Below are 27,311 nucleotides of genomic sequence, written 5' to 3' on the forward strand. Positions count from 1 at the left end.
GAAATCTGCTCCCAGCTGGAATGAGCCTCTGCTTGCCTGGAGAAGGTGGCTCCTGGGCTTGAAGAGTTGTGCCTGGCCTGGGCAAGGTGCCTCCTGACCCAGGAAGGTGGCTCCTCAACCTAGGTGAGCCAGGTGCAGGGCCCAACAGTTAGCTGCAAGGCTGGCTGGTTCCTTCTTAAGGTTGCCAGCTCCAGGTTGGGAAATACCTGGAATGTTGGTGGTGGAGCCTGAGGAGGGCAGTGTTTGGGGAGGGAAGGGACATCAATGGTGTATAATGCTATCAAGTCCACCTTGCAAAGTGGCCGTTTTCTCCAGGGGAACTGATCAGTTGTAATAGCGGGAGATCTTCAGCCACCACCTGGATACTGGCAACCCTATTGCTTCTCTCCCCCCCCCCCACTTTCTTCCTTCCTTGCTTTGTGGGGGTAGGGCCTAGGTGGTCCTGGGGCAGGGCCCTTTTCCAGGGCTACTTTTTCCTCCCCATTTGCTCCCACACTAGGGGAATGATGCCATGATGCCAACATTGATTTATTATCTTGAATTCTTCCATCATCATGTGGTGTATGTAGGTACTAACCAACCCAAGCCTACTTAGCTTCAGCAAAGCTGCTGTAAATGGAAATTGGCTTGACTATCATGAGGCATCCTTACCACAGATATAACATCTACTTCATGATATACAGGCAGTGTATATCTAACCAGGCAACTAGGTGATTTTAATGTTGGTGGTAGAAAGTGCCATCATAAAGTGCCATCTTCTTCATAAGTGCTGACTTACGGTGAGCCCATAGGGTTTTCAAGGCGAGAGACAAACAGGTGGTTTGCCATTGACTGCCTCTGCATAGCAATCCTAGACTTCCTTGGAGGTCGGGACCTTGCTTAGCAGCTGACCCTGCTTAGCTTCTGAAATTTGATAACATTGGTCTAGCATGGTCCATCAAGGTCAGGACATATTAATGTTTGAAACAAGGAGAATGATGATTTTCATTCAGTCTGATCTTATGCACAAACCAAATCAGTACTATAGTTAAAAAAAGGGTTATCCAAATAACCAGAAAGGTTGTATCCAAAGACACAGATTTCTAAGGGATTGGAACAATGCTGATAAAGATCAAATGGCTAGTTGTAAGCAACAGCCTCCAAATTGCCTCCGGATGAATACATCAGAGTGGCTGATCCAAGCATACTGTCGCATGGATACTGTCTCATTCACAGAAGCATGGAGCTGGAAAACATCAGGGTGGGTTCCACTTGGCTGAAAAGGCATGAAAAGATTTTCATTGCAGCTGGGATTAGATCACTGTTTTATTCTAATTATTCCTGGCTTGGGGGGGGGTGGATAATAGCAGAAAAGATGCTCTGTTCATGAAGAGGTACAAAAACAGGGCTTTAAATCTACTGATTAAATCATAACAGGAGGACTGGTGGTCACCTTGATGTTGATGGTAAGAATGAAAAACTGTTATACACACAGGCAAAGCAGACAGACATTGTGAAGTGAGGTGAAAGTAGTGTGAAAGAGCATTTGCTGCATTCCAAGGCAAGAACTGTGCGATCAAAACTTTTCCACTGCACTTGGAATGTACTTAGAAGGTTTGTTGGTCTTTGTCTTGAGGCTGAAAGAGGTAAATGGAAAAAAGACTTCCCATACTGCACATTTTGAAAAGGATCCTCACATGTGCCCCCATTTTTGCACTATGCAATCTTCTCTCCCCCCCCCCATATAGGAAATACTGCTAGCCATTGTTGAAAGAGAGGGGATTGTTGAGCCTTTGCACAGTAGGTAGATGTTTCCTTCTTGTTGGAATACAGATGGTTTGAGCTTGCAAGAGCTCTTTTTTTGGGAGAGCCCACTAGGGCTGTTGAAAAAAAAATTGGTAAAATTCAGATTCGGCAAAATGCCGAAGTCCGAATTCCCCCTCTTCAGGTCCGTGCAATTCGGCATGAAGTCCGGAGTTCAGGGAAAAATTCGGCCGAATAAAGCCATTAAAATCACAACCGCACCTTTCCGCGGCTCCGGGGGGGGGGGCATTTTTGGGGGTAGAGGTCCAAAAATTTCAGCATAGCTTCAAAGGACCCTTCTTGCAATAACCCCCAAGTTTTGTAAAGATTGGATCAGCGGGGGCTGAGATATGGGCCCCGAAAGGGGTCCCCCCTTCTTAATGTGCATTTGCAGTTAGCAGAGCTTGCTGCCCACTCCAAGCTCCCAGCCCCGACAAACAGCTGAGCTGCGGGGAGCAAGGGCGGGGCAGGTGTGAAGAAGTTTGCAAACCATGCAAAACAACACAACCATGCAAACCATCACGTTTGCAACCATGCAAAGCAACACCTGACACCTGGGAGTTTGCAAACCATGGAAAGGGACAGAAGTTTGCAAACCTTGCAAAGCAACACAACCATGCAAAGCAACACGTTTGCAACCATGCAAAGCAACACCTGACGCCTGGGAGTTTGCAAACCATGGAAAGGGACAGAGGCATGCTAGCTAAGCATCAGGAGCAGGAGGGGGTGGAATTTCCCCTTTTGCATCGGATTCGGGACCAGGAAAATGCATTCTTTAAGTCACAATTTGAAAACAATTTTTGAGCAAGCATCAAAATAGACCTAACAGATCTTATGAATGAGGAAAAACCTGAGGACACACAACTGAAGCCCCCCCCTCAAACCAGGGAGAGAGAGACTCGAGGGGGCACACACCCCCCAGACAGAACAGGCAAAAGCCCCCTTTGGCTTCCCCCCCCACAGAAACTGCTCCCTCTTCACACACACACAGATTCTGCTTTTCCCCCCACACACACACACAGGAGAAAAATTATAGATTAAAGCCCCAAAAGGGGTCTTACTGTGGATGTCTTCTGTTCCATCAGGAAGGACTTGGAGGACTGGGTAATCCAATACGGTTCCATTTAAGCACGAGAGGTTTTGCCTTGGATTTGCCGCTGTCGAGATGCACATAGGATCGGCTGATCCCATTCATCCCAATAGGGAAAAGGGGGGCCCTTATCTCAGCCCCCGCTGATCCAATTTTTACAAAACTTGGGGATTCTTTCAAGAAGGCTCCTCTGAAGCTACGCTGAAAGTTTGGGGGCTGTACCCCCAAAAATGCGCCCCCTGCAGCCACAGAAAGGAGTGAATGTGTGCTGTAAATGGAATAAAAATGCACGTTAAGGGGGACCCCTTTCGGGGCCCATATCTCAGCCCCCCCCGATCCAATCTTTACAAAACTTGGGGATTCTTTCAAGAAGGCTCCTCTGAAGCTACTCTGAAAGTTTGGGGGCTGTACCCCCAAAAATGCGCCCCCTGCAGCCACAGAAAGGAGTGAATGTGTGCTGTAAATGGAATAAAAATGCACGTTAAGGGGGACCCCTTTCGGGGCCCATATCTCAGCCCCCCCCCGATCCAATCTTTACAAAACTTGGGGATTCTTTCAAGAAGGCTCCTCTGAAGCTACGCTGAATGTTTGGGGGCTGTACCTCCAAAAATGCACCCCCTGCAGCCACGGAAAGGAGCGAATGTGCACAAGCACCCCCCCACGGGGATTTCTCTCTCACACAAACGGATACTCTCTCTTTCTCTCTTCGGCCGGGCCGCACAGCAGCTGGGCTCATGCACTCAATCGCGACTGATTGGCCAGAAGAAGACCCAGCTTGGCCACCGATTGGCCGGGGGAGAATGCTGCTTACTAACTGACGGTTATGCTGCTGCGCCGAACCCCGAATTTGCTGAATTTATTCACCGAACACCCTGAACTCACTGAATTCGGCTCCCCGTTTTCCCGCCTTTTTTGAGTTTGGTTCCATCCAAACTAAAAAACGCCGAATCAAGGGAAATTCGGCTGTTTTTCGGTTCATGACGAACCAAATCGACAGCCCTAGAGCCCACCCTTCACTTGCTTTTTTCACTTCCAGCAATCTTGCCCATGGAATGTCTCTCATCATGCCTCTGAGTTTATTAAAGCCTGCCCTACTAAAATCTAACAGACACATGTGGCTACGAACTTCCTTGGTCCCCCACAGGAAAAGGAATTCTAGCAGGACATGATCACTTCTCCCTAAGGTCCCCACCACCTTCACCTCATCTACCATCTCTTGCCTGTTGGTCAATATTAAATTGGGTATGACTGAGCCCCTCATAGCTTCCTCCACCATTTGATAAAGAAAGTTGTCAGCTAGGCAGGTCAGGAACTTGCATGATAGTGCACAATTTGCAGAGTTTGTCTCCCAGAACACATCCGGGACATTGAAGTCACCCATAACTACCAGGTCTTGTTGTTTCGATATCCTGTCAAGCAGCTCAAGGAGGGCAGCATCGACCTCCTCACACTGGCCTGTCCTTCCTTTCTTTATCCTCAACCAGATACTTTCCACTGGGCTGTCTCCCACCTCCTCCAGTATTTCCTGACAAGTAACCCCTCTCCTGACACACAGCGTCATTTCTCCTCCTTTCGGTTTTTCTTGAGCAACTCATATCCATCCACGACTGCATTCCTGTCATGAGAATCATCTCACTAAGTCTCTGTATTGCCTGCTATATCATATCCCTCTGTCTTCATTAGAAGCTCAAGCTCTTTCTTATTGCCCAAACTTTGGGCATTGGTACAGACACCTGAAGCTCTACCCCTTCAGCTCCATTTGACCCAACCCTCCCAGGTGGGCCTCTGCTGTTTGCTCACCTTTATTTAAATCCCTGTGTTGGTCATCTCCTTCCCCTTGTGGTGTCAGTTTAAAACCCTCCTGATGAATCTCCCCAGGTTTCTGCCAAACATATTCTTCCCCAACCTTGATAGGTGGAGTCCATCACATACTAGTAGGTTGTCATCTAGAAAACCTAGCCCGTGTTCCCAGAATCCAAATTGCTCCTGCCTGCACCACCAACTCAGACAGTGGTTCACCTCCATTATCTTCTGATCCTGTCGCATTCCCCTTCCTCTGACAGGAAGGATCTAAGAGAAAACCACCCATGCCCCCATTCCCTTCAGCTTCCTCCCGAGAGCTTCATAGTCAGCCTTAATGCTTTCGATGGTGTTCATGGCTGTGTCATTGGTTCCCATATGGACCATCACAAATGGGTAATTAATTATCTGTAGGTTTGATCAGTTATGGGAACTGGTCTACAGTATCTTTAATTTTCACCCCTGGGAAGCAATACCTATCAGCAGTGAGTCACCTAGGACCAACACTTTCTTTTTCCTTCCAGTGCCATTTCTTTGCATCCCCCTGTCTTCCTCCCTCTGTCTTTCTTGTGTTTGTAATTCTTCCACTGGCAGTGTTTCTATCTCTGCCGCCACCTCAAGGGCCTGGAATTGATTCCTGAGTTCTAATGGCACTGAGTGCCGTCTTGCTCAATGCTTTTGGGGTCTTGCTGTAGCACTCTGAAGACTCTTGTTAGGGCAGTCAACCATGCTGTTGTCCCTTTGACCAGTCTTCCCATCCCTATGCATGGCATCAACACTTCTGTTAATTCCTCCCCTTCCGTGATCTCATGGACAGTAGTAATCCTTTCCTCCAGGCTCCGAACCTTCTCCTCTACGAGCCATATCAACTTACAGTTCTGACAAGTAAAGTCCATCTTGTCTTCAGAGAGGAAAGCAAACATGGTGCATTCCCTGCAGGGGAATCATAGCGAGCATTCATCGTCACCTTCCAAGTGGATTTCTTCACCCTAAAAATACCTTGGTGTGCAGATCTAACCTGAAACTTACAGACTTGACCAAATGTCTACTACTCCAGAAGCGGTGACAAGTGCCTTATCATTAACATCATCTCTTCTTTCACATCTGAAATTGATAATAATTGGCAACTTCAGAAGCACCATGCACAATCACAGTGAAGCCCATTTTTCTTTACATCAATGCTGTATCCAAAAAATTATGTTGGCAAATAAATACACAAGAAAGCAACTTTTCAGAAGTTCTTGTGTACCACATTTCAGAGGCATGGGTGGTGATTGTCAGTCTCTGAAGTGATATTAAAAGATAAAAAGTTATCATTGGACCATGGGATATATTGTTGATGAAATTTTGGTGAATGAGATTCAGCTATATATTATGCAGCAGTGAATAACGGTACAGAAAGAGAACAGAAAAAGTGTATTTTATTTATGTAGGAAAGTGATGGGACAGGCACAAAGAACAGGGCTCAGGAAGGATGGATAGGGGAATATTCATTGGAGGAAAAATGTGGTTTAAAGCAGGTAATCCTATCTTCCCACAGCAGATTGAGTGAGTATGGAAAGTATTTCTGAGTGGCAGATAATTCAGAAATGAGGAATATCGTCTAGAAGTAATTAGAGGGAAAGGGGAATGAAAATCTACAGTGTGTTATTAATAGTGGAACATTCAACTTAAAAATTCAGACACTATCTTCACTCAGTCTAGACTTTCCTCGTGTTCTAAAAATACTGGAGACTTTTAATATACATACAAGAAGTATACTTCATATCAAGACATATTGGTAGGATAAGTTGAGGATGGTATTGAATCACTTGTAGAATTACAAACATGGTTTCAGTTGGTCAGCGTTTCCACTAAAAATTCTTCAGGATTTGGTCATCTTACACCTAGACCAAATCTACGTTGTCAAGTTTTGAAGAGCTAGCATGGATCAAGACTTTGCACAGCTGTCAAAGCAGGAATAGCACTTTAGAAAAGTATGTAGGAATGGTTGTGAAACTTCCAAGGAAAAACAATGAGTATCAGAGGATAGATAAATCTGAGCATAGGGATGTGCTTCAGAGGGGAGCGTCAGGAGAACTTTCCTTGATATATAGCAAAGCCATTCTCATTCTCTCTATCACAACCCTTTCCTGCCTTCCATTGTCCAGTGAAATCATTAGTGTCTGTTTCATTACTTCGAAGACTAAAGGGGCTGCCTATTCTGGTTTCTGGCCTAATGAGAACACTGGGCATGGTCTGATGTCAAGCTTTTTGCAGGCTCCATTGCAGTACATGAACAGTACTAGGTGGTTTGTGTCCTTTGTATACTGCATTTTCTGGAATTTGCTCCAAGGATATTTTACAGAGCTGAACAACATGTGACATTATATGCCAGTGCTTATAATAGAATCCAGATGACTGGGTCTTTGAGGCAAAGCAGCTGCAGTGATGATTGGGGTGGTGTTTGATTCTTCCACTGCTCCCCATTTTTTTCTTTCCTTTTCTTCTCTTCCTGCTATTTTTCCCATCACATGACACATGTTTACCTTCCTAACATGCATCAGAACTGCCATTGAGGGAAAGTGGTTGATCGGGTGGTGGAGTTGCTGTCAAGAATTGCCACCTTAGATCTCCGCTATTCCAAATCACCTGCTTCCAAAGCTGCTTAGAAGAAGTGACTGTCAGGCTTTTATTACATATAGAAGAAGAAGAATTGGTTTTTATAGCCCGATTTTCTCTACCTTTAAGGAGTCTCAAACTGACTTACAATCACCTTCCCTTCCTCTCCCCACAACAGACATTTTGTGAGGTAGGTGGGGCTGAGATAGTTCAGAGAGAACTGTGACTATCCCAAGGTCATCCAGCAGGCTTCGTGTGCAGAAGTGGGGAAACCAACCTGGTTCACCAGATTAGAGCCTTCCACTCATATGAAGGAGTAGGGAATCAAACCCAGTTCTCCAGATTAGAGTCCACTGCTCCTAACCACTACACCACGCTAGCATGCAAAATTTCAATTGCTTTGTAATACAAATAGCAAAGCTACTTTGGACAGAATGCTCATTTGCATTACTACTAGTCTCACTTCATTTTCCATATGAACAGCTACCAGCTATTCACCTAGACATCGATGATGATGATGATAATGATCATCATAATCCACCTAGACATGGCAGAAAAATTAAACATTATGTGTAAAAATGCTCAAAAGGTCACACTAACTTCCTGGTGAAACTTCAGTCCTTTGAGTATTATACCTATACATTGCTGTAATTTTGACTGTTGTTTTCTGAAACCCTTTTCAGTCTAACTAGGGCTACAAATTATGTTGGGACAATTCAGTTGTCTGTACAACAGTGCTGCTGTGTGAATGTGCTGCATTAATTTTCCCTTGTCGGCTTTTTCTTCCGTTGCTTTTCTTCTCTCTTGCCACAGTGAAACATGCCTTTAGCCATGTCGCACAGGAATCCCCCCTACTGGAGTTGCATGTCAAGAACTAATGAAGGCTCTGGGAGGGAAGGGATTGTATGGTTCAGTGTTTGTCAGCTCCACAAAATGCATTTGGCTGCGCCAAGGACACTGTAATGTTGCCACTTGGATTGGTCCTTTGGGCTCGTAAGTCAGAGCATGTCGGTGCTTATTTTAGCCATTGCTGATTGACTAATGGGCAGAAAAGGTTCTGCTGACAGATCTGACCCAGGGATTCTCTTATTGTCTATAGTCCCATGATGCTCAGCTGATGAGAGTGCAAGAGAGCAGAAATTTCCCTCAGAATCTAGAGAAATAAATGATTTCAGCCTGGGAATATAATTGAAGCAGCACTTTGTTGCTAGCCCGAGCTGCTGAAAGCCTACGTCGATTCAAATGCCTCCTTAGAAGTGAAGATCTAAAGAGAATGAAGGCATTTGAATGTTTCTGAGGTTCGATTGTCACTACACTAAAGGTGCCATTGGTGTGAATGTGAAAATGTTCTTGAGAAAAACCTCTTTCACCAATTCATGTATTTTTGAACCTGTTCACACCATTCATTCCATTTACATGCGTTATTTCTCTCTTCTATGGCTGCCTTGGCAAGGGGGGCGGGGTGGAATGCGGGTGGGCTGAGGCTCCCTCCTTTGGCACACTGCACTGGCACTTTCATTGGCTGCTAGCGCTGCTCAGCACTGCCATTTCCACACATGTTGTTTGCCCCAGGTTCGATACTCTTGGGAAGTGGTGTTTCCCCACACACACACACTTCTGCACAGCATCATGGTGCATTCATGCACCTCCCAGTGTTTCTCCAGCTTTTCTCTGATCTTTCCCAAACCTCCTTTGATGCAAATCTTGGGGAAAGATTGCAGCTAGGGTTGCCAGCCTCCAGGTACTAGCTGGAGATCTCCTGCTATTACAACTGATCTCCAGCCGATAGAGATCAGTTCTCCTGGAGAAAATTGCTTTGGCAATTGAAGTCCCTCCCCTCTCCAGTGGCAAAGAGGGACCTGGCAACCCTAATTGCAGCAAAGTCTGAATGGATGGCTACTATGTTGGTGGACGAGTTTGGATTTCCCCAGTCCCATCCACATGGCAGCCATTTTCTTGCCCATGTCCCCATGGTGGCCATTTCCTCCCCACCACCGCTACGGTTTGTTTTTTTTTTAAATCAGTAATTGAACATTTTTACAACATTATAACAATATGTATATCAGGTTCTCTCAATTCCCAGGCATTATCTTCACAATGATAGGGGCTAGAAACACTTGTTTTAATGAATGATGGAAATTCAGAGAACCTGATACACAGATTGTTATAACATGATGACATTATAATGATATTCAACTGCCAGATGAAAAGGGGGAAAACCCCGATTGTGCAGGAGTGTTAGTAGCTGCTGCCCGAGGACTGGGGCAGGGAAACCAACCATGAGGAAGCCCCGTTGCCACTGTACTTTATCGGCAGCCACAGCAGCGCTGGGGAAGCTACACAGGCCTGTTTCTGTGTTCAAAACACCCAAGTCTTTTGCCCCAGGTCAATTCTCATGGCATGCAGTTTGAGCGCCATTTGATTTAGAACATCCACAGTGTGGCCAAATTATGCTACCTGAACTGCGCCAAGGGAACATTGACCCAGGTGCCCTCTTTCTTCCAATACACTCTTTTGTAAAAGTGTCCAAAATATTACTGAAAAAAGGTCTGTTTTATTGGACAGGTGATCGTGTTCATGAAATGTACACTTCAGCTCAGCACCAGGAATTGTCCGAGCAATGAGTTCAATGGCAGAGTTAAGTCAACTTTTCCCGTAGAAACCAATGGGATCTAAATGTGTGTATCTTTGATTGGATTATGCCCTGTTTCATCTTGGATTTGCTTTTTGAGATCAATCACTTAACTTTTATTGTGGGAGAATACAGATGCTTCTCCCCCACCCCAGGTTACATTTCCATTGCTGGGAATGGCTCACACCACAATACAATGTTGATTTCCATTGGATGAGGAGGAGGCGGAGCTCTGAGGCGGTGGAATGACCTGCACCACTTCAGATGGGAGAGTTGGATTCTAGCTCCAAATGTTCCTTCACATTAAAAGCTGCATGTAAAGAGAAAACTATCTCAGAAGAGAAGGATTCTACCATCTCTATTTTTCTTGCTGTACTTTTTTTTTTTTAATTTGCAGGGAGTTTTTAACATAAGGAGCTTTCCAAATGTGACCTCCTCCCAGGTTCTCCTTCTGTAGTCTATTCTCCTACCTTATTCCCACTTCATTCACCAGCATGTGTAAACCTAGGGTTGCCAACCTCCACTTGGTGGCTGGTGATCTCCTCAAATTCTGACTGATCAAGCAATAGAGATCCATTCCCTTGAAGAAAATGGCTGTTTTGGAAGGCGGACTCTGTGGCATTAATACCCTGCTGAGGTCCCTCCCCTTCCCAAGCTCCACCCTCCCCAGCCTCCACCACCAAAACCTCCAGGAATTTCCCAGTCTAGAGCTGGCAACCCTTTGTGAACCAGACATAGCTTTCTCTGGATTTGGGCAATTTAGTGCAATGTATATATGCCTCCGAGACCTTTACAGAATGATCTTCCCTTCCCTCTCCAAAAGCTTTTTTGGGGTATAACCATAAGAGGCTACTGCAAAGATTATATGTGCCTTGAAGAGAGGGAGAAGTGTTGAAAGGCATTTTAAAAATATATCCTACAAAGGAGCTTGTCATGGGCTAAATCTCTTTTGAATGTACTATGGAATCTGAGGGAGAAAAGAAAAGAGCAGGTTCATGCACCCTGATAGACATCCATTCATATAATGAAAGAAAAAGGTCTTATAAAGCACACAAGGTACTGACATTCATTTCAAACCGTGTTCAGAGCTATTCTTGCATAAAGCTGCTGCATTGAGGTAGAAAGGATAAAACGGGTGAGAAAGTGCAAGAAATGCTCAAAGGATCAAGTATAAAATAGGTTACGAGACAGCTTTTATTGGCCTCACTTTGCTGGGTGAAAAGGTATTGCAGGCATTTGCTCATTCATCAGGCAGAACAGCAAGGCAGCAAGTTCAGATGGAAACATATCTGGTAATTTCAAATAGATAGAGGTAAAATCAGAAAGTGTGTGTCCTAAGGGGTGACCCAACTTGATGTAAAAAATCCAAGCGTTCCCCCGCAATGTAAAAAAAATGTTAATAATGAAGTTACTGACATTTTGCTCTTTTAACTAGACTTAGTGATGGGAGATCTCTGAACAGATGTCTTGCTGGTTTTTTTTAGACATCAAACAGCAGTCACATGTGGTTCCCAGTTTGGATTGCAACCATTGTGTGTGCGTTAAGTGCCGTCAAGTCGCTTCTGACTTATGGTGACCGTATGAATCAATGTCCTCCAAAACGTCCTATCCGTAACAGCCTTGCAAAATGAGGGCCATGGTTTCCTTTATAGAGTCAATCCATCACTTGTTGGGTCTTACTCTTTTCCTGCTGCCTTTAACTTTTCCTAGCACGATTGTCTTTTCCAGTGACTCTTGTCTTCTCATAATGTGACAGCCTCAGTTGAGTCGTTTTAGCTTCTAGGGTCAGTTCAGGCTTGATTTGATCTATAACCCACTGATTTGGTGGGTTATTTATTTATTTATTTTTGCAATCCACGGTATCCGTAACACTCTCCTCCAACACCACATTTCAAAGGAATCTACTTTCTTCCTATCAGCTTTCTTCATTGTCCAGCTTTCACACCCACACATAGTAATAGAGAATACAATGGCATGAATTAACTTGATCTTGGTTGCCAGTGACACATCCTTATACTTAAGAATCTTTTCTAGCTCCTTCATGGCTGCCCACCGCAGTCCTGATTTCTTGGTTGCAGTCTCCCTTCTTGTTGATGGAGCCAAGGAACAGAAAATCTTGATCAATTTCAATTTTGGTTGATGATGGAGCCAAGGAATCGAAAGTCTTGAACAATTTAAATTTCCTCATTGCCAACCTTAAAGTTGAGTAATTCTCCTGTAGTCATTACTTTTGACTTATTGATGTTCAGTTGTAGTCCTGTTTTGGCACTTTCTCCTTTACAGAGTGTTTAATTTGTTTCCTGCACCATTTTTGCAACCTCAGTACTCTCCCCACCCCCACAAATGTACAAATAGTAGTTCTAGAGGAAAATATGAAATCACAAAAATGGTGCAGGAGAAAGTTGCAAGAAAAACCTCCTTCCCCCGCACCACAGTTGTGCTCCAAACCAGTCCCAGCCTACCATGACTATTATTTGTAGATCAGAAAACAGCAGGAATGCACATCTTTCACACTGTTGTATCTAGTTTGAACTTTCCTCATCTCATGTCCTCTGTGTGTGGCATTCAAGCAAGAAGGAAGATTGGTCCTCTCTGTTGGTTTGTCCCTCTTCCCCAGCCTTGTATTTCCAGTCCTATCAGGTCGGACATGTACACACACATTTCAGCACATGTACACACAGTGAAACAGACATATGTGTATTAGTATCAGCATCAGCATGGGCACCAATCTAGTCGTGCCTAGGTCTCATTGAAATCAACAGAACAATTAACTTAAATCTCATTCATATCAATTTAATTTAAACCCAGCTAACTTGCTCTAGATCAGGACTGTGGGGGACAAGATTTCCCTTCCTTTTCCTGAAGTGATATCTCAAGAAAAATGGCTGGTATGATGGCCCTCTGTTGCTGTTGCTCCAGCATTAGCTTTGTCTTGATGTGCAAAATGGAATCTATTTCCTGTGCTATGGCTTAAAAACACAACGACTATGAGCCCATTATTCTGTATGTGTGGTTATGTCGTGCCCAAAGGGTTATGTAAACAAATAATCTGGATGCCAAAATGGATAGAATTAATAGAGCAAGAAGTCAAAGACATTAGTAATTTATTTACAGATCTTGATGAGTTTTTGTGTGCATTTTCTTCAGAGAAAAGTTTAATAAATTGAGTAAGGCCACAGACAACTGAAGCCAGTGGCAAAACCCCTGATGACTTTAAGGAATTAATATTCAGCACAATCTAGTGGGAGAACCAGTGTGCGGTAGTGATTAAGAGTGGTGGACTCTAATCTGGAGAAACGGGTTTGTTTCCCCACTCCTCCACATGAAGCCTGCTGGGTGACCTTGGGCAAGTCACAGTTCTCTCAAAACTCACTCAGCCCATGCGGAGGCAGGCAATGGCAAACCACCTCTCAACGTCTCTTGACTTGGAAACTTTACGGGGTCACCATAAGTTGGCTGTGACTTGACAGCAAAATCACTCCCTCACTCACACAATCTAGTGATGTGATTGGGACCATGCCTTCTTCATGATCTGAAACCCTATCGTAGCTATTAGTGTCACCACTTTCAATGAAGGAACCCAAGGAAATGGCTTCAGAATGAATAATACTTAGTACCAGTAAAGCACTTCCAAGTTTTCTATTTCACATACACTGTTGTTTTGTAATGTTTGCAACAAACCTGTAAGGAAAGTATCATTATCCCCATATTACAGAAGTTGGGTGCGGGGGTGTTACTGAAGCTGATAAAGTAGTTTCTTTAAGATTAGCTAGTGAGCTCATAGCAAAGATGTGCTTCTCAATTCACAACTGTAAGTGTACACTAATAATAACCATTGCTCAGAACAGATCCAAATAAGTCCGAAGATTAAAACCAGGCTAGAATAGGACACTATTTATCAAAAATCACTGTTTAGAAAATAGGAACTGAGCTTGCTGTGTATGAGGGCTATGGGGAATTCATAGTCTAGAAGCCTTTTTTTTTAAATGCAGTTGACAAATTTGACACAAATTATTTTTAGAAGAAAACTGGACAGTGTCAGAATTAAATAATTCTCAAAAGTAAGAGAAATGAAGTGCAAAGAACACAATACAACATTCAGCAGGTATATAGCAATGTCACAGGAAATATTGGAAGGAAGTCTTGTAGTATCAAAGAAGGATGCAGTTTTTATCAATGTACACAGAAGATCTTTATTTCTTCTTCACAAATATGCATTTAAATTTATCTTCTTAAATCAGATACAAAGCAATTATTTACTTCACAGGTCTTAATGAGATACATGAATAACAGATGTTAAGTTTATTTTTACTTATATGATGAATTGCAGTAGTTGTAAGATTAGGAATTATGTTTAAAAGCCTAAAAGAGAAGAGGGGGTGGGGGAAGCACACCAAAACATTTGCTCATGTCTGGGCTGTGGGTGAGTATCTTGTTTAGCTTTGGGATGGGTACCACTTATTTAGAGACACTGAGCTATTATTATGAGGGAGTATGGCATAACTTTTACATGGTATTTATTCTTTTGTATTATGTTATATTTTATAGTGTGTGTGTGTGTGTGTGTGTATATATATATATATATATATATATATATATATATATATATATATATATATATATATATGCAATTACATATTAATATATGTTGTTGCAAAGGTAGGGCTAAATCAGGTTGTAAATAAATTACTTAGCTTGTTGTCTCACTTTACTTAAGGCATGATAGGCTTTCTGTTCTCAGCAGTGTTTATACTGTGCTGCTTTGATACTTCTACAGTGTCATCCTAAATACAGATGCACCCTTCTAAGCCCGCTGAATTTAATGGTCTTAGAAAGGTGTAAATTAACTTAGGATGGCACTGTTAGCCTGCCAAGGTGAGTGGGGGGGCAGTGTTGAATACATTGAAACCCATTAAATGCCTGAATTATGGGCACAGTTCAGTGCTTAATTCTGTCCATGGAAATCAATGGGACTTAAATTAGGCTCTACATGTTTATAACTTCGGAGTTTCTGACCTGGGGCCATTCTTTAACAAACATTAGCCCAAAATGAATAGCAAGTAGCCCCAATTTTATAGATGTCTGATTCTGATCAATGGTATCTTTGAATAACCATTAAAATTCAAATAGCAGTGTATATTAATGAATACAGCAAAATTAATGTCCCAGCTTGTGTACTCATTCCTTCAACCTATTGACTGATCCAGTGAGTGGAATGGAATGGCACATGGCACACAAGCATTTGTCAGATCTTAGTTAAGCTGTCTTGATTTGTTTCTTTTAAAAACAAAAAAGCATATACTAGTCATATTGTTCTGACGTTATCTTTTGTCTCCCGTAGCCCTGCCCCTTAATATTTTCATTATGTTCTAAAGTAGCAAATCAACATAACACAGTCCTGTTTTTGTAATAAAGTAGATTTTTTTGAAATATCTGAACTGTCAGTGGTGATGTGTAGGACTCCAGGTGCTCCTGCTCATGGTTTTGTGGAAGGAGATGACTTTAAATATGGGGCCCAGGTTTACTTCAAGTGCAACGCGGGCTACACCTTAAAAGGCAGCCGTGTTGCCTACTGTCAGCTAGACGGGAGCTGGTCGACCCAACATCCTGGATGTGGTAAGGCTGCTTTATGTTTCTAATTGTGCATCAACAACTGTATATTCCTTTACAGGATTTAGTGGGACTAATAAAGAGCAAGAGCCCCGTGGCGCAGAGTGGTAAACTGCAGTACTGCAGTCCAAGCTCTGCTCACGACCTGAGTTCAATCCCAGCGGAAGTAGGTTTCAGGTAGCCGGCTCAAGGTTGACTCAGCCTTCCATCCTTCCGAGGTCGGTAAAATAAGTACCCAGTTTGCTGGGGGTAAAGGGAAGATGACTGGGGAAGGCACTGGCAAACCACCCTGCAAACAAAGTCTGCCTAGTAAACATCGGGATGCGAAATATATGATTTATTGATGTTACCCGCACCTGGCTTTGGCTGGGGGGAGGCAGGCTAGAAGTTTAAAAAATAAATATAATAATAATGTCTATAAAAAGATTCTGACAAAAACTAGCAATATGCATGTCTGTGTCTCAGTGTAAGCACAAACTACTGAATGATGTGGTGTTCAGAAATAATACTTGCTGCTTGACAAAAAAAATAACATTTCCTTCCACTGTTAGTTATAGAAGACAGAAATTGCTCCCATCCTGGCGCTCCACTCAATGGGTACACGAAAGTGGCGGAAGATACTTCACTGATGAACAGCCGTTATGCAAAAATTGGAACAGTCATTTCATTCTTTTGTAATAATTCCTACATCCTCAGTGGTAATGAGCAAAGGACCTGTCAAGAGAACGGAGAATGGTCAGGGAAACAACCAATCTGCATAAAAGGTAGTTAATGCTCTCCTTCTTCCAACTCATAAAAACGGATACCTTTTTTTAACCACTAGTGTGGTTTTATAGCTGATTTTATGGATCATGTTGTTTCCTAACGTGTATCAATAAATGCCTCAATTGGCACCTAATACATAAGCAGGCAATTTGCCAAACCTCCTCATCTGTTGGATTCAGCCAAGAAAGTCATTAGGGACTCCAGAAGAGTTCTAGATGTTGTTGTTAGTTAAGTGTACTTTTTCTCCATGGTCTTTGTGTCAGGTGCTAAAACTGAGAAACTTCAGATCCTTGGCAGCTCATCATGTAGTAGGACTATAAAAGTTTCTCAATCAAGTTTGGACTTCGCCAGATTTTCCATTAAGCCCTAGTCTTGGGGGGGGGGGGGGTCATGTTTCCTGATTTCTGTTCTGCTAGCTCTCTAAAGTCCAGCATCACAACACTTTGCTTTCCCTGACTTCCTACTGGATGTGCTACTTGGCATGAAACATATTGAGGAACTGGAAAATGATTTGCTTCTTTGGTTTTATTTATATGGTTTGAAAGGGAGTTACTTTTCTAAAATCTGGTTTTAAGATCAATTTTAAATATTCTCTTTACACCTTCATATAACTTCCTGACATAATTACTGCCCAGTTAATAAGAGAGATCTATATAATCACTGAAACATTTATATAGATCTTAACTTTTACAGCCATATAGTGGCTTTCATTCAAAATTAACTTTACCATTTTGCTTTTCACTGACGGTTGTAAAATTCTCCCTCCTGTTTCTGAACATAATTAGACTTTGTGAGATGGACGGAAGACAAAATTGGACATTGGCAAGGGAAGGAGGGGGCCTCTGAAACTGGCAGGGAGCCCCTTTTAATAGGACTCCCGGATTCAAGAACAAATAAACTGTACCCACTTATTTATTTCAGGCCAACAATCCAACAGCTTTATTACTAGACATAACACTGATACAGAAACTGAAAGGGATAAGAAAAAAAGGATAATGGTGGTGTGTAGTTCCAGCCCAGAACAGACGGCTCTAAATTTAACTCTTTAGCATTCATGTTAGTATATGCTTCTCTCCCCAGATCTCACACACACCAGATCCTTCTGTCTCCAAGCTCTGTACATAAGCCACATGTACAGATAAAAATGTCTATGTCAGCTAAATATTCTGATCTATGTCTGTATTATATTTTATTCCTCCCTTTTCTCCATGGAGCTCAGATTACTATGCATTGTTTAGGCCTCCTCCATTTTATCCTTACCACAACTCTATTAGGCAGAGAGAGAGTGTGACTGGTCTAAAATATTCCAGTGGGTTTAGGTACTACCTGGAGATCTCCTGCTATTACAACTGATCTCCAGCCGATAGAGATCAGCTCACCTGAAGAAAATGGCTGCTTTGGCAATTGGACTCTATGGCATTGAAGTCCCTCCCCTCCACAAACTCCGCCCTCCTCAGGCTCCGCCCCAAAAACCTCCTGCCGGTGGCTAAGAGGGACCTGGCAACCCTAAGAGGGCTTCATGAGAGAATGGACTAACTGCACTAGCTCTTGATAAGTGATTGGAAAGGGATACTTAGCTTCCTAGCTCTGATCCATGATGATTCAACTCCTGGGAAACCTTTAACCTCCGTGGTGGATTTGAAAGTCAAGGTCAGCTGAAAGTACACTGCCATATTTTGGCACTACACCCAGGACAAAAGTGTGACCTCCTGGGATAGTTTTGAGATAAGGATCAATGGAAAGCTTTGAACTGGATCTTCTATCCAATCATCTGATAGTAGGGTTGCCAGTTACGGGTTGGAAAATACCTGGAGAATTTGGGGTTGGAGCCTGAGGAGGTTGGGGTTGGGAGAGGGGGGACCTCAGTGGGGTGTGATGCCATAGAGTCCACCTTCCAAAGTGGCCATTTTCTCCAGGTGAACAGATCTCTGTCACCTGGAGATCAGTTGTAATAGCGGGAGATCTCAGCCACCGCCTGGAGGTTAGCAACCCTATTTGATTGGGTTTGTGGCAAGAAGAAGAAGAAGAGTTGGTTTTTATACCCTGATTTTCTCTACTGTACTCAAACAAGCTTACAATCTCCTTCCCTTCCTCTCCTCATAGCAGACACCTTGTGAGGTAGGTGGTGCTGAGAGAGTTCTAAGAGACCTGTTACTAACCCAAGGTCATCCAGAAGGCTGCATGTGTAGGAGTGGGGAATCAAACATGGTTCTCCAGATTAGAGTCCTCTGCTCTTCACCAGTACACTATTGCTAGCTTTACCAGTTTTGGGGGGTTTATCTTGTGCTCAAAATAAAGTTCCTCAGCTGCATGTAATGTAAAACCTGGTGGTTAATGCACAGATATACCCAGGATCTTGACTGGGATGGGGAAGCTGTGCCTTAGAGGAGTTTTCTAGTCATTGTGCAGCCCAGAAATTCTGCAGTCCTGGAATTGCACTGCCTAGTGTGTGCACACTACTCACTACCTCCCCCGCACACACTTTCTCAACCTGTGTTGAGGTCTTTAGTAAAATGCATGGAACAGATGAGCTACAAGAAGCTTGCTGCCCTTGTGCAGCTTCTGTAACATGGAGTTGTGTATGCAAGACAAGTGTCCCTGCAAATCTCAGGGGGAAAGATCTCATTATTTCTTACATGTAACCTCTAAAGCTCAGGCTTAAAAAAAACCACAGTATTTGAATATGTATATTCATTGAAAGTGTACATTTGCAAATCCCCTAAAATTGCTTGCAAATAAAAATGTACTTTATTTGTGGCTCTTCCATTTTCCACCAAAGTGATTTCAAGCCATCTTGTACTCATTTAATCAAATTCTCTTTGCGATAGCGCCTGAGATCCTGCAACTCGCTATATTCTACATACCCTACCCAAATATCTGTAATTCTATCCGTTTCCCCTAAAAAGTGAGTTTAGATTTAATTAAGGTTAAGTGCCGTCAAGTCTCTTCCGACTCATGGCGATCCTATGAATGAAAGTCCTCCAAAATGTCCTATCTTTGACAGCTACTGTAGATGGTGCCAAAGCAGACCGCTGATAATTATGTAGTGAAGCAGTAACTGTTGAGGTTGGAAATGGTGAAGCAACACCATAGGCATGGTTAAACCTAGGCATTTATACCATGCCTGAGCAATCAAATGCTAGATCTCTCGCAAGCAATTATATGATCCAATTTAACAGATGTCAAGGTTTGGCTTAAATTGTTTGGGTTCATGACCCTTTGCCTGTCATACAAATTGGGGCTCACAGACTAATGGCAAAATGTTGTGACATTTAGCTGTTCTATAGGAAATGGGGATTGTGTATTAGAACGTCAGGCATCATTCCTACATCCAGTTACAGATGAATTTCAGTGAGACTTAATGCATGCATAGCGGTGTGCAAAAACATAGCCCAAGAAGGCACGGGATTAGAAAAAGTAAGTGCTGGACCTGAAGCAAAGCTATATTGGATTGTTATCTAATTCTCCCCTTCAGTACGTAGATGCTGTATGCATACTTCTTGCTTTTCATCTTAATCTATTACTGTTAGTGAAGGAAAAAGGTGGACAGGGATCTAAACCATAACATAACCAGCTCTGAACTTGGAAAAGGATTGTGCATCGTTGTGCTTTTTTTTCTAGCTTGCAGAGAGCCAAAGATCTCTGACCTGGTGAGGCAGAAAGTACTCCCAATGCAGGTTCAGTCAAGGTAAGATTGCAATACCTTAACTATAATGTTAAAATGAAAAGTTGTTGTTTCTTAGTGTGTGTGTTAGCTCAGTTGGGCACTCATCCCATTAAATGTTTTGTATGCACTACTCTCGTTACCAAAGTGTCAGCTGCTCTTTGGGGTAGTGACCCATTAGACACAAGCATCCAAGGTTACTGAATCAGCTAAGAGACAGCATATGGTTAGAGATAATCACATGAGCACAGAGATACAGAGAGCCGCTACAGGCACCCAGACAAAGATTCCTTCATGGCCTCCCTGCTCACTTTTAGATCATACCAAACATGTTTAATTAGAACACACATATTGCTACTATCCCCCAGTGGAAACTTGCCCACCAGGTTCCCTAGTCCCCTCAGATTTTGTATTCTTAGGGCCAAACTGGACAATACAGTGTCCCTGGAGACACTCATATCCAGATGTTCGGGCTCTAGAAAATGAGACGTAGGAAAAATAGGAGCCCCCCTTTCCCCATTCCGTGGTCCGAAGTAGGAACAGACCCCGGCAGCATTGGTAAAGAGAAGCAAGTCTAGCAGCAAAACGGTATCCCTGTGTCTGTCATATTGTCATATTGTCTAGTCTGGCCCTTAATCTCACTTCTTCTTGGGAGGTGATCTTGACAGCTCTGCAAAAACACATCTTATGTCAGTGGGCACTGCCACAAATAATGAACCAGGCAAGAACTCCCAGGAAAATCTTGTAGGCTAATGATAGAGCTGTTAGAGTCTGGATGTGTGAAACCTTATATATGAAAAGCCGGGAAGGGAGGGTAGACAGAGTTCTCATTCAGTCACCATGACTAAAAACGATTAATGGAGTTCTCCTCCATGAACCTGTCTAACCCCCTTTTAAAGCCACCTATGGCACACTGTCTTAGTAATTATGAGGCCCTAACCAAAAGTCCAGGATTGGGCTCCAGAATCACAGTCACCACCCTTCCCAAGACCTCCTGCTGGCCCCCTTATCAGGACCCAGCAAGGGGCTGCCCTTGCCTTGTGTGAAGCAGGTTGGAGCTGTTGCCAAAAGTTGCCTTCCCAAGCCTCAGATGGAGTGGTCTCAAAGAGGTGCTGATGCAGGTTGATTGTGAGTGGTTGTCACTGCAAGCAGTGGACCCAAGCCTTGAAGAGGATAGATGCGAGTGGCAGTGGCAGGGGCCTGATCTTTTTCTCTTTTCCTCCCTCCATTGGGGATGGGGCCGTGGGCAAGCAAGGCCTGGGGCAGCTCCTGCTGGCCAAGACCACCCCTTTGATGACTTCTGCAAGTTAATTATGCATTGTGTGAAGAAATACTGTGCAGAATCCAATGCCCATCAATTTCATTGGGTCCCTCTGAGTTAGTTCCATTGCAACTCCTTCCATTAGTAGTGAAAGGAGAAACAAACAACCCTAAGTGTGGCCAGAGTGATCAAAGCGCATCTGAATCCATTGTGTGCTGTGATGATTTTGAGTGTTCATATGATAGTGGAGATCCCATGGGTTGTTTATACAGTCTTTCTAAGCAGCATCCTATGAACAGGATTCTCGGCTGCAGCTCATCCAGACAGATAAACAAACAAACAAACAAAAAAACCCTCACTGCAGTGCGCTTTCTCCCATGTACCCCAGCCTTAATGATGCATATTTGGAGGCAAGTTACACTGAGGACAGTGTACTGTTAGTGCTCTAGTGCCGCTTATAAGCTTTGAAGATTTTGGGCTGTTTTACTTCAGAGCCGCTCTTCTGTGATGGGAACCTACAGCCACATCACTGTGCTTCAGGGATCTTCCTCTTTTTAAAAATCTGCTGGTTTTTATTTCTTCTGAGAATTGGGAAGGTTATACAAGCAGAGCCACTGCATGGGGGAGCACCCAGAGCATAAGAAACCACAAGAAACCCTCAAGAAAATGTCAGGAATGGAGGAGTATGTCACCGGCACTTGGGTCAGAAGGGATTCTGTCAAGCATTTGGGCATTATTTTCTTTTTATGCTGCATATTTTAAACTTATGCCCCTTTTATCCTGTCGCCTCAGAATGAGAATTTTCCATTCAACCTCCCCCTCCTCCGAAGTAAAAAAAATAAAGGTTAAAAATAGGGCATAGGTAGATGAAGCAATCTGGTAAAGGACAGGCCAGAAATCTTTGCTAATGAAATCAGCTCTCCACTACCCTCTCTAGAAGAGCAGTCTTTATTTGCAAGTTTCTTGACATGTGTATAAAAGGTAACACCCTGGTAATGACAGTGATTGAATTTCGTTGGATTGTTTTTTAATTTAGGACTCAGTCAAGGGAAATTATGTGTGGTGAAGACTCGCTGGTCTCAGTCTAGCACAGTTAGGCACACTTAACCCTGTGGGTTTAAACCCAGCCAATGCTGTGCTGAATTGGGGGCAATAAATTCAATTGAACATAAGAATACAGTTAAGGTTTTCAGGACAATTAAAACCCAGTTGAATATTCTTGGGATTGTATGTATACACTAGAAGTCCTATTTGTGGGGAAATTTTGTTCATAAATGATACTAATGCTGGTAAAAATTCAGTAATGTCATTCTGGGGCCATGTTGTTTTATACCCTCATATTCTTTATGTACTGAAACAGAGAGACTCCTTTGCATCAGCTCTATTCATCCACATTTAGCAAGCATAAACTGGATGTATATCCCACCAAAAAGCCATTACTGCCATTTGGTGAGCTACCGCCAGGCTTCCAGCATCTTCACACACAACTTCAGTATGACTGCATTTCTCCCTTCTACCGTCGCCTGGGAAGTAGCCGGAGGACCTGTCTTAAAACAGGAAAATGGAGTGGGCGGGCCCCTTCATGCATTCCAAGTAAGAGGGTTATTTTAAAAGACGGAGACAAAAGAAATAATTGTGTTGCTGCTTTTAAAATGCCTAAAGCATGCTTATTTGTCAGCAACATCATAATACGCAGCATGTATATTGGGCATTTGAAGTGCTTCTCAGATATTATCTTGATAATCCTTAGAACAACCCCATAAGATAGGTCACTGTTATCTCTGTATTGCAGATAGAGGGTGCAGGGTTGATGCTGCAAAAATAGAGGCTTGCCTAACGCCACATAGTGAATTTGTGGCCGAGGTACAGTTTTAGCCAAGAACATGGCTTCTCACTGTACACTCTTAGCCACTGTGCTACACCAGCTCCATAATCTGCAACATCTCCAGAATATCCCTTTTCCTCATGAAGCAGAGTGGCTAAGAGACCGAGCTGTGATTCAACAGGTTGTCAGTTCAAATCTCATCTTATCCACAGACTGATAAGATGGCCTTAAGTGAGCTACTCTTGCTCTCTCTCTCTCAGCCTCAATCTCCCATCTGTAATATGGGAATAATCACAGTGACCTACATTACGGGGCTGCTGTATGGATTACTGTTAAAATGTATATGAAATGCTTGGAACGCTGAAAGAATACTATAGAACTGCTAAGTAGTAATGTTGATATTACTTTTCTGAGTGTGCCACGTCTACTAGATCTATATGAAAATTTGATCAGAAAATGGATTGTTCCCATCTTATGAATTTGGATTCAATCCTTTATGGAAAAGCCACCAAGACGCTTCACACACACTGGATAATGTACCTTCTACCCACTTTCAATGCACTTTGCAACTAGACTTTACTGTGTGAAATGGCAAAATCCATTTGCAAGCAATTGCAAAAGTCCATTGAAAGTGGATTAAAAATGCTTTATTCAGCATGTGTGAAAGAGTTTAGCTTTCTTTACTTGCATAACTCTGTTTAATTTAAAAAAGACAGACACCTCCCCAATCCCACTCCTCTTTTATACGAGGAGGAGTGGGCATATGAATATGTTTCTCTTTGTTATGACTGTTTTCTCCCCTAGTAAACCATAAAAATGAGGAAGATGCTCTTCACTTTAAACATTTCTTTACATCATACGTGTACATTCTTCAAAACACTAAAAGAATGAGAAGGGCTGGCTTGCTGCTGCCTCACAGTCTGATTGTCCACCGGAGGAGAGTATTAAGAAGTATACAAAGGCTAATTTTTCATAGAATTTAAAATTAGAACTGTTTCAGCTAGGCGTTCATTATCTGAGATGATACTAAAATATATTTTTCTCCAAAATAAAATGCAATTGTGGGTATTAGGAGGGGGTAGAATTTTGAAAATCTGTCATATTGTTTAGTGCAGCTTTTTTTCCTGCCACACAGTGCAGTTTGGCTGCTGGGTGGCATCTTTAACACAGATTTGGGTTGTTTTAAAAAGATTAACAGAAGTATTAAGATTATTCTCCCTCTTTTGGCAGTCTGTGGAAAGTTAGAAAACACTACTCTTCAGAAGCCATCCACTCTCAGATGGCCGTGGCAAGCAGCCATCTACAGGAAAGCCAATGGGGTAAAGACTCCCAGTCACCAGAAGGGTGCATGGATACTGATTTGCAGTGGCGCCTTGCTGAATGAGCGCACAGTAGTGGTGGCATCTCACTGCGTTACCAATTTGGGGAAGGTCACAGTTATCAAATCAGCAGATCTCAAAGTAGTCCTTGGCAAGTTTTACAGAGACGATGATCGAGATGAAAAGACTATACAGAACTTACGGGTGAGTAAGGTGTTCAGGTATGATGGCAGTTTGTGTGAGGATGAGTGCTAAAGCCAACAGAAATTCAGGGCTGTTGGAAAAGAGAGATTCTGGGCTTCAAATGTAACAGTTCTTTGGAGCTAAGTCCAAAGCATTGATTGAGGATTTATTCGGACAAGTGAATTTAGGATTGAGTTTCAGAAATCATTTGCTTATAAAATAGCTTTTTAATGAAATCTACCAGTGCAAGGTAGTTGTTAACTGTTTATATTAATTGATGAACATATAATGACAATATATACCTCCTACACTAGCACATCCCATTCACTCTGATGACTGTTTACTCTCAAAACATTTGGTGTCAGATAATATTGCTAAAGACTACCAGCTAATGCCAATGGTAATTAGTGATATTTTGTAAGGCAGGCAGCCAGTAGCTTTCTGGCTCTGGATATAATTTTTTGAAATAACAGTGAAAATTAGAAAGATTAGAACTGAACTCTTGATTAAACATAATTATTCCTGTCCTCTTTTGTTGGATTTCTCTCGCTGTCAAAATGTGAGTGGGTTTCTGAATTATTATAACACATCTCACCCCCTGTAGAAATATAAACATATGATAATATTTCAGGTAATTTAATAACCAGTTTGCTGGCAGAAACTCCATTTATAAGCAGAAGGTCCAAACCTTTTCATTCTTGTCATTAATGTATTCATTAGGATCACATCCAGAATCTTCACTTTCATTTTGTCAATGAACTATACTGCTGAACAATCACGTAGTACCTGCTACAAGCCCTCAAACCAAGGGGTCTGCACTATGCAGTATTTTTACCCTATCTCCGTTTCTCTTCAGCTTCATTTTTTTTTGCTCTTCCAAAAAAAAACTTTCTTCCTTCTCTGCCAGTCTCTGAGAAGAAATCCATAATATGTACAGAGAACTGTCATTTAACTATATAATGTATGCCTACCTGTACAAATTAAATAATATATGATGCTGGAGTGATATTCTGATTGCAGAATATTGGATTTTTAGCTACAGAAATTGGGAGTTTAAATGAAATGCTGAGATTCTCTGTCTCATTAATTTCCATTAATAAAATATTGCTAAGATAACAGTCATTTGGTTTTCTAATCAGTAATATTTTAGTAATCATTTTAGATCTTTCTAAATGGTTGTCATAAATCAATCGGAAAAACAGGGTCAGCTTATCATGGTAGCTCCAGATACCCTGGATAGTCACCAGTTTTATATTCCATGCAAATGTTAAGAAATGGAGAGTAAGTAGGTAAATTGCTTGACAGTGAATTCCTACATCTGTGCCCTTTGTTATTTCTCGTTTTTCTTTATTCTTTCTTAGATATCAGCCATTATAGTCCATCCTAACTATGACCCTATATTGCTTGATTCTGACATCGCTGTCATAAAACTTCTAGACAAAGCCAAAATCAGCAGCCGAGTCCAACCAATATGCCTGGCATCAATGCGTGATATTGATCCGCCTCCAGATGACTTCCAAATAGTGGTCACTGGTTGGAAAATCCTGACAGATACTGCAGATCCCACCTACAAGAACGACACAATCCGCATGGGAACTGTTCAGACTGTGGACTCGCTGGTTTGTGAGCAACAGTATGAGGAAAATGGAATCCAGGTCAGCGTCACCGAGAGTATGTTTTGTGCCAAACAACATCCAACTGCCTTTTCTAATATCTGTCCTTCTGAGACGGGAGGGATTGCAGCAATACCTTTGCCAGGAAAGTCATCTCCTGAGTTGACTTGGCATCTCATGGGCTTGGTGAGCTGGGGCTATGATAGAACATGTAGTCTAGAACTCTACACTGGCTACACCCGAGTAATACCTTTCAAAGACTGGATTGAGAAGAACATGAAATGAAAAGCTGGGTACAAAAATGGCTTTTAAAAATATTAAGTATATTAGTTTCTCTCACAATCTCTGATGTTTTAGGTTTCTTATCCCACTGACTGAACATGTCTGGGATAAGGCTAAAGCAGATGCTCGAGTCCTGTTCAATGAGAACAGATCATCTGTGCCAGGAACTCTGAGTGCGGCAGATGAGTTGACATGGCTCAGCTGTCCTGTTCTCCTGGTGGGAATGGGGTGCTTGGATTGTGGGCTATAATTCCAAAAACACAATGGTCGGAAGTAGCTGTAATCAATTTGCATGTAACTGTCACCTGGATAAAACAATTGGAACACACTTCTTATCAAAGTCCGAGATAATTAGAAGGCTGGAAAGAGATAATTAAGAGGTTGGTGAGGTTGTTATGGTCTAAGCTGTCTGTATTTCCACATTATTGTATTCTTTTTCCCTCCTGCGTACTTTACACATTCAAATAAACAAAGGTTTGTTTTTAACCTGAAAACCAATACTTGATAATTGCTTCCTTGCAGTGTATTTTTTTCTTATTAGGAAATCATCACAAACTTTGTGTCTGCCCTTGAATATAAAACAACCAGTGGTGCTGTTTTGCTTGCAAACCAACTGATTTCATGGTTTTAAGCTTTTGGTCTCTGGGCAACAATTTACACATTGACTTGTCTGCCAAGGAACCTCGGTGTCTGACATAGGGTTGCCAACCTCCAGGTGGGGGCTGGAGATCTCCTGGGATTACTACTGATCTCCAGGCAACAGAGATTAGTTCACCTGGAGAAAATGACTGCTTTGGAAAGTGGACTATGGCATTATGCCACACTGAGGTCCCTCCCCAAACCCCACCCTTATGCACCACCTCCCAAATTTCCAACCCAGAGGT

At 42.5% G+C, this 27,311-nt stretch overlaps 1 protein-coding gene across 1 annotated transcript in view; it reads left to right on the top strand.

Moving 5' to 3' along the window:
- The window catches only part of PAMR1 (peptidase domain containing associated with muscle regeneration 1), an 81,444-nt gene extending 55,013 nt beyond the window's left edge, over positions 1–26,431 (top strand). Inside the window, exons 7-12 of the mRNA XM_056851182.1 lie at positions 15,351–15,521; positions 16,067–16,279; positions 19,902–19,968; positions 22,566–22,798; positions 24,261–24,553; positions 25,894–26,431. Coding sequence (XP_056707160.1) covers positions 15,351–15,521; positions 16,067–16,279; positions 19,902–19,968; positions 22,566–22,798; positions 24,261–24,553; positions 25,894–26,430 — 1,514 coding nt within the window. The 3' untranslated portion in view covers position 26,431. The remainder of the gene's footprint in view (positions 1–15,350; positions 15,522–16,066; positions 16,280–19,901; positions 19,969–22,565; positions 22,799–24,260; positions 24,554–25,893) is intronic.
- Positions 26,432–27,311: the final 880 nt, after the last annotated feature.

This window comes from Euleptes europaea, chromosome 6 (genome assembly GCF_029931775.1).
Source record: "Euleptes europaea isolate rEulEur1 chromosome 6, rEulEur1.hap1, whole genome shotgun sequence".
In the NCBI taxonomy this organism is placed as follows: Eukaryota; Metazoa; Chordata; class Lepidosauria; order Squamata; family Sphaerodactylidae; genus Euleptes; species Euleptes europaea.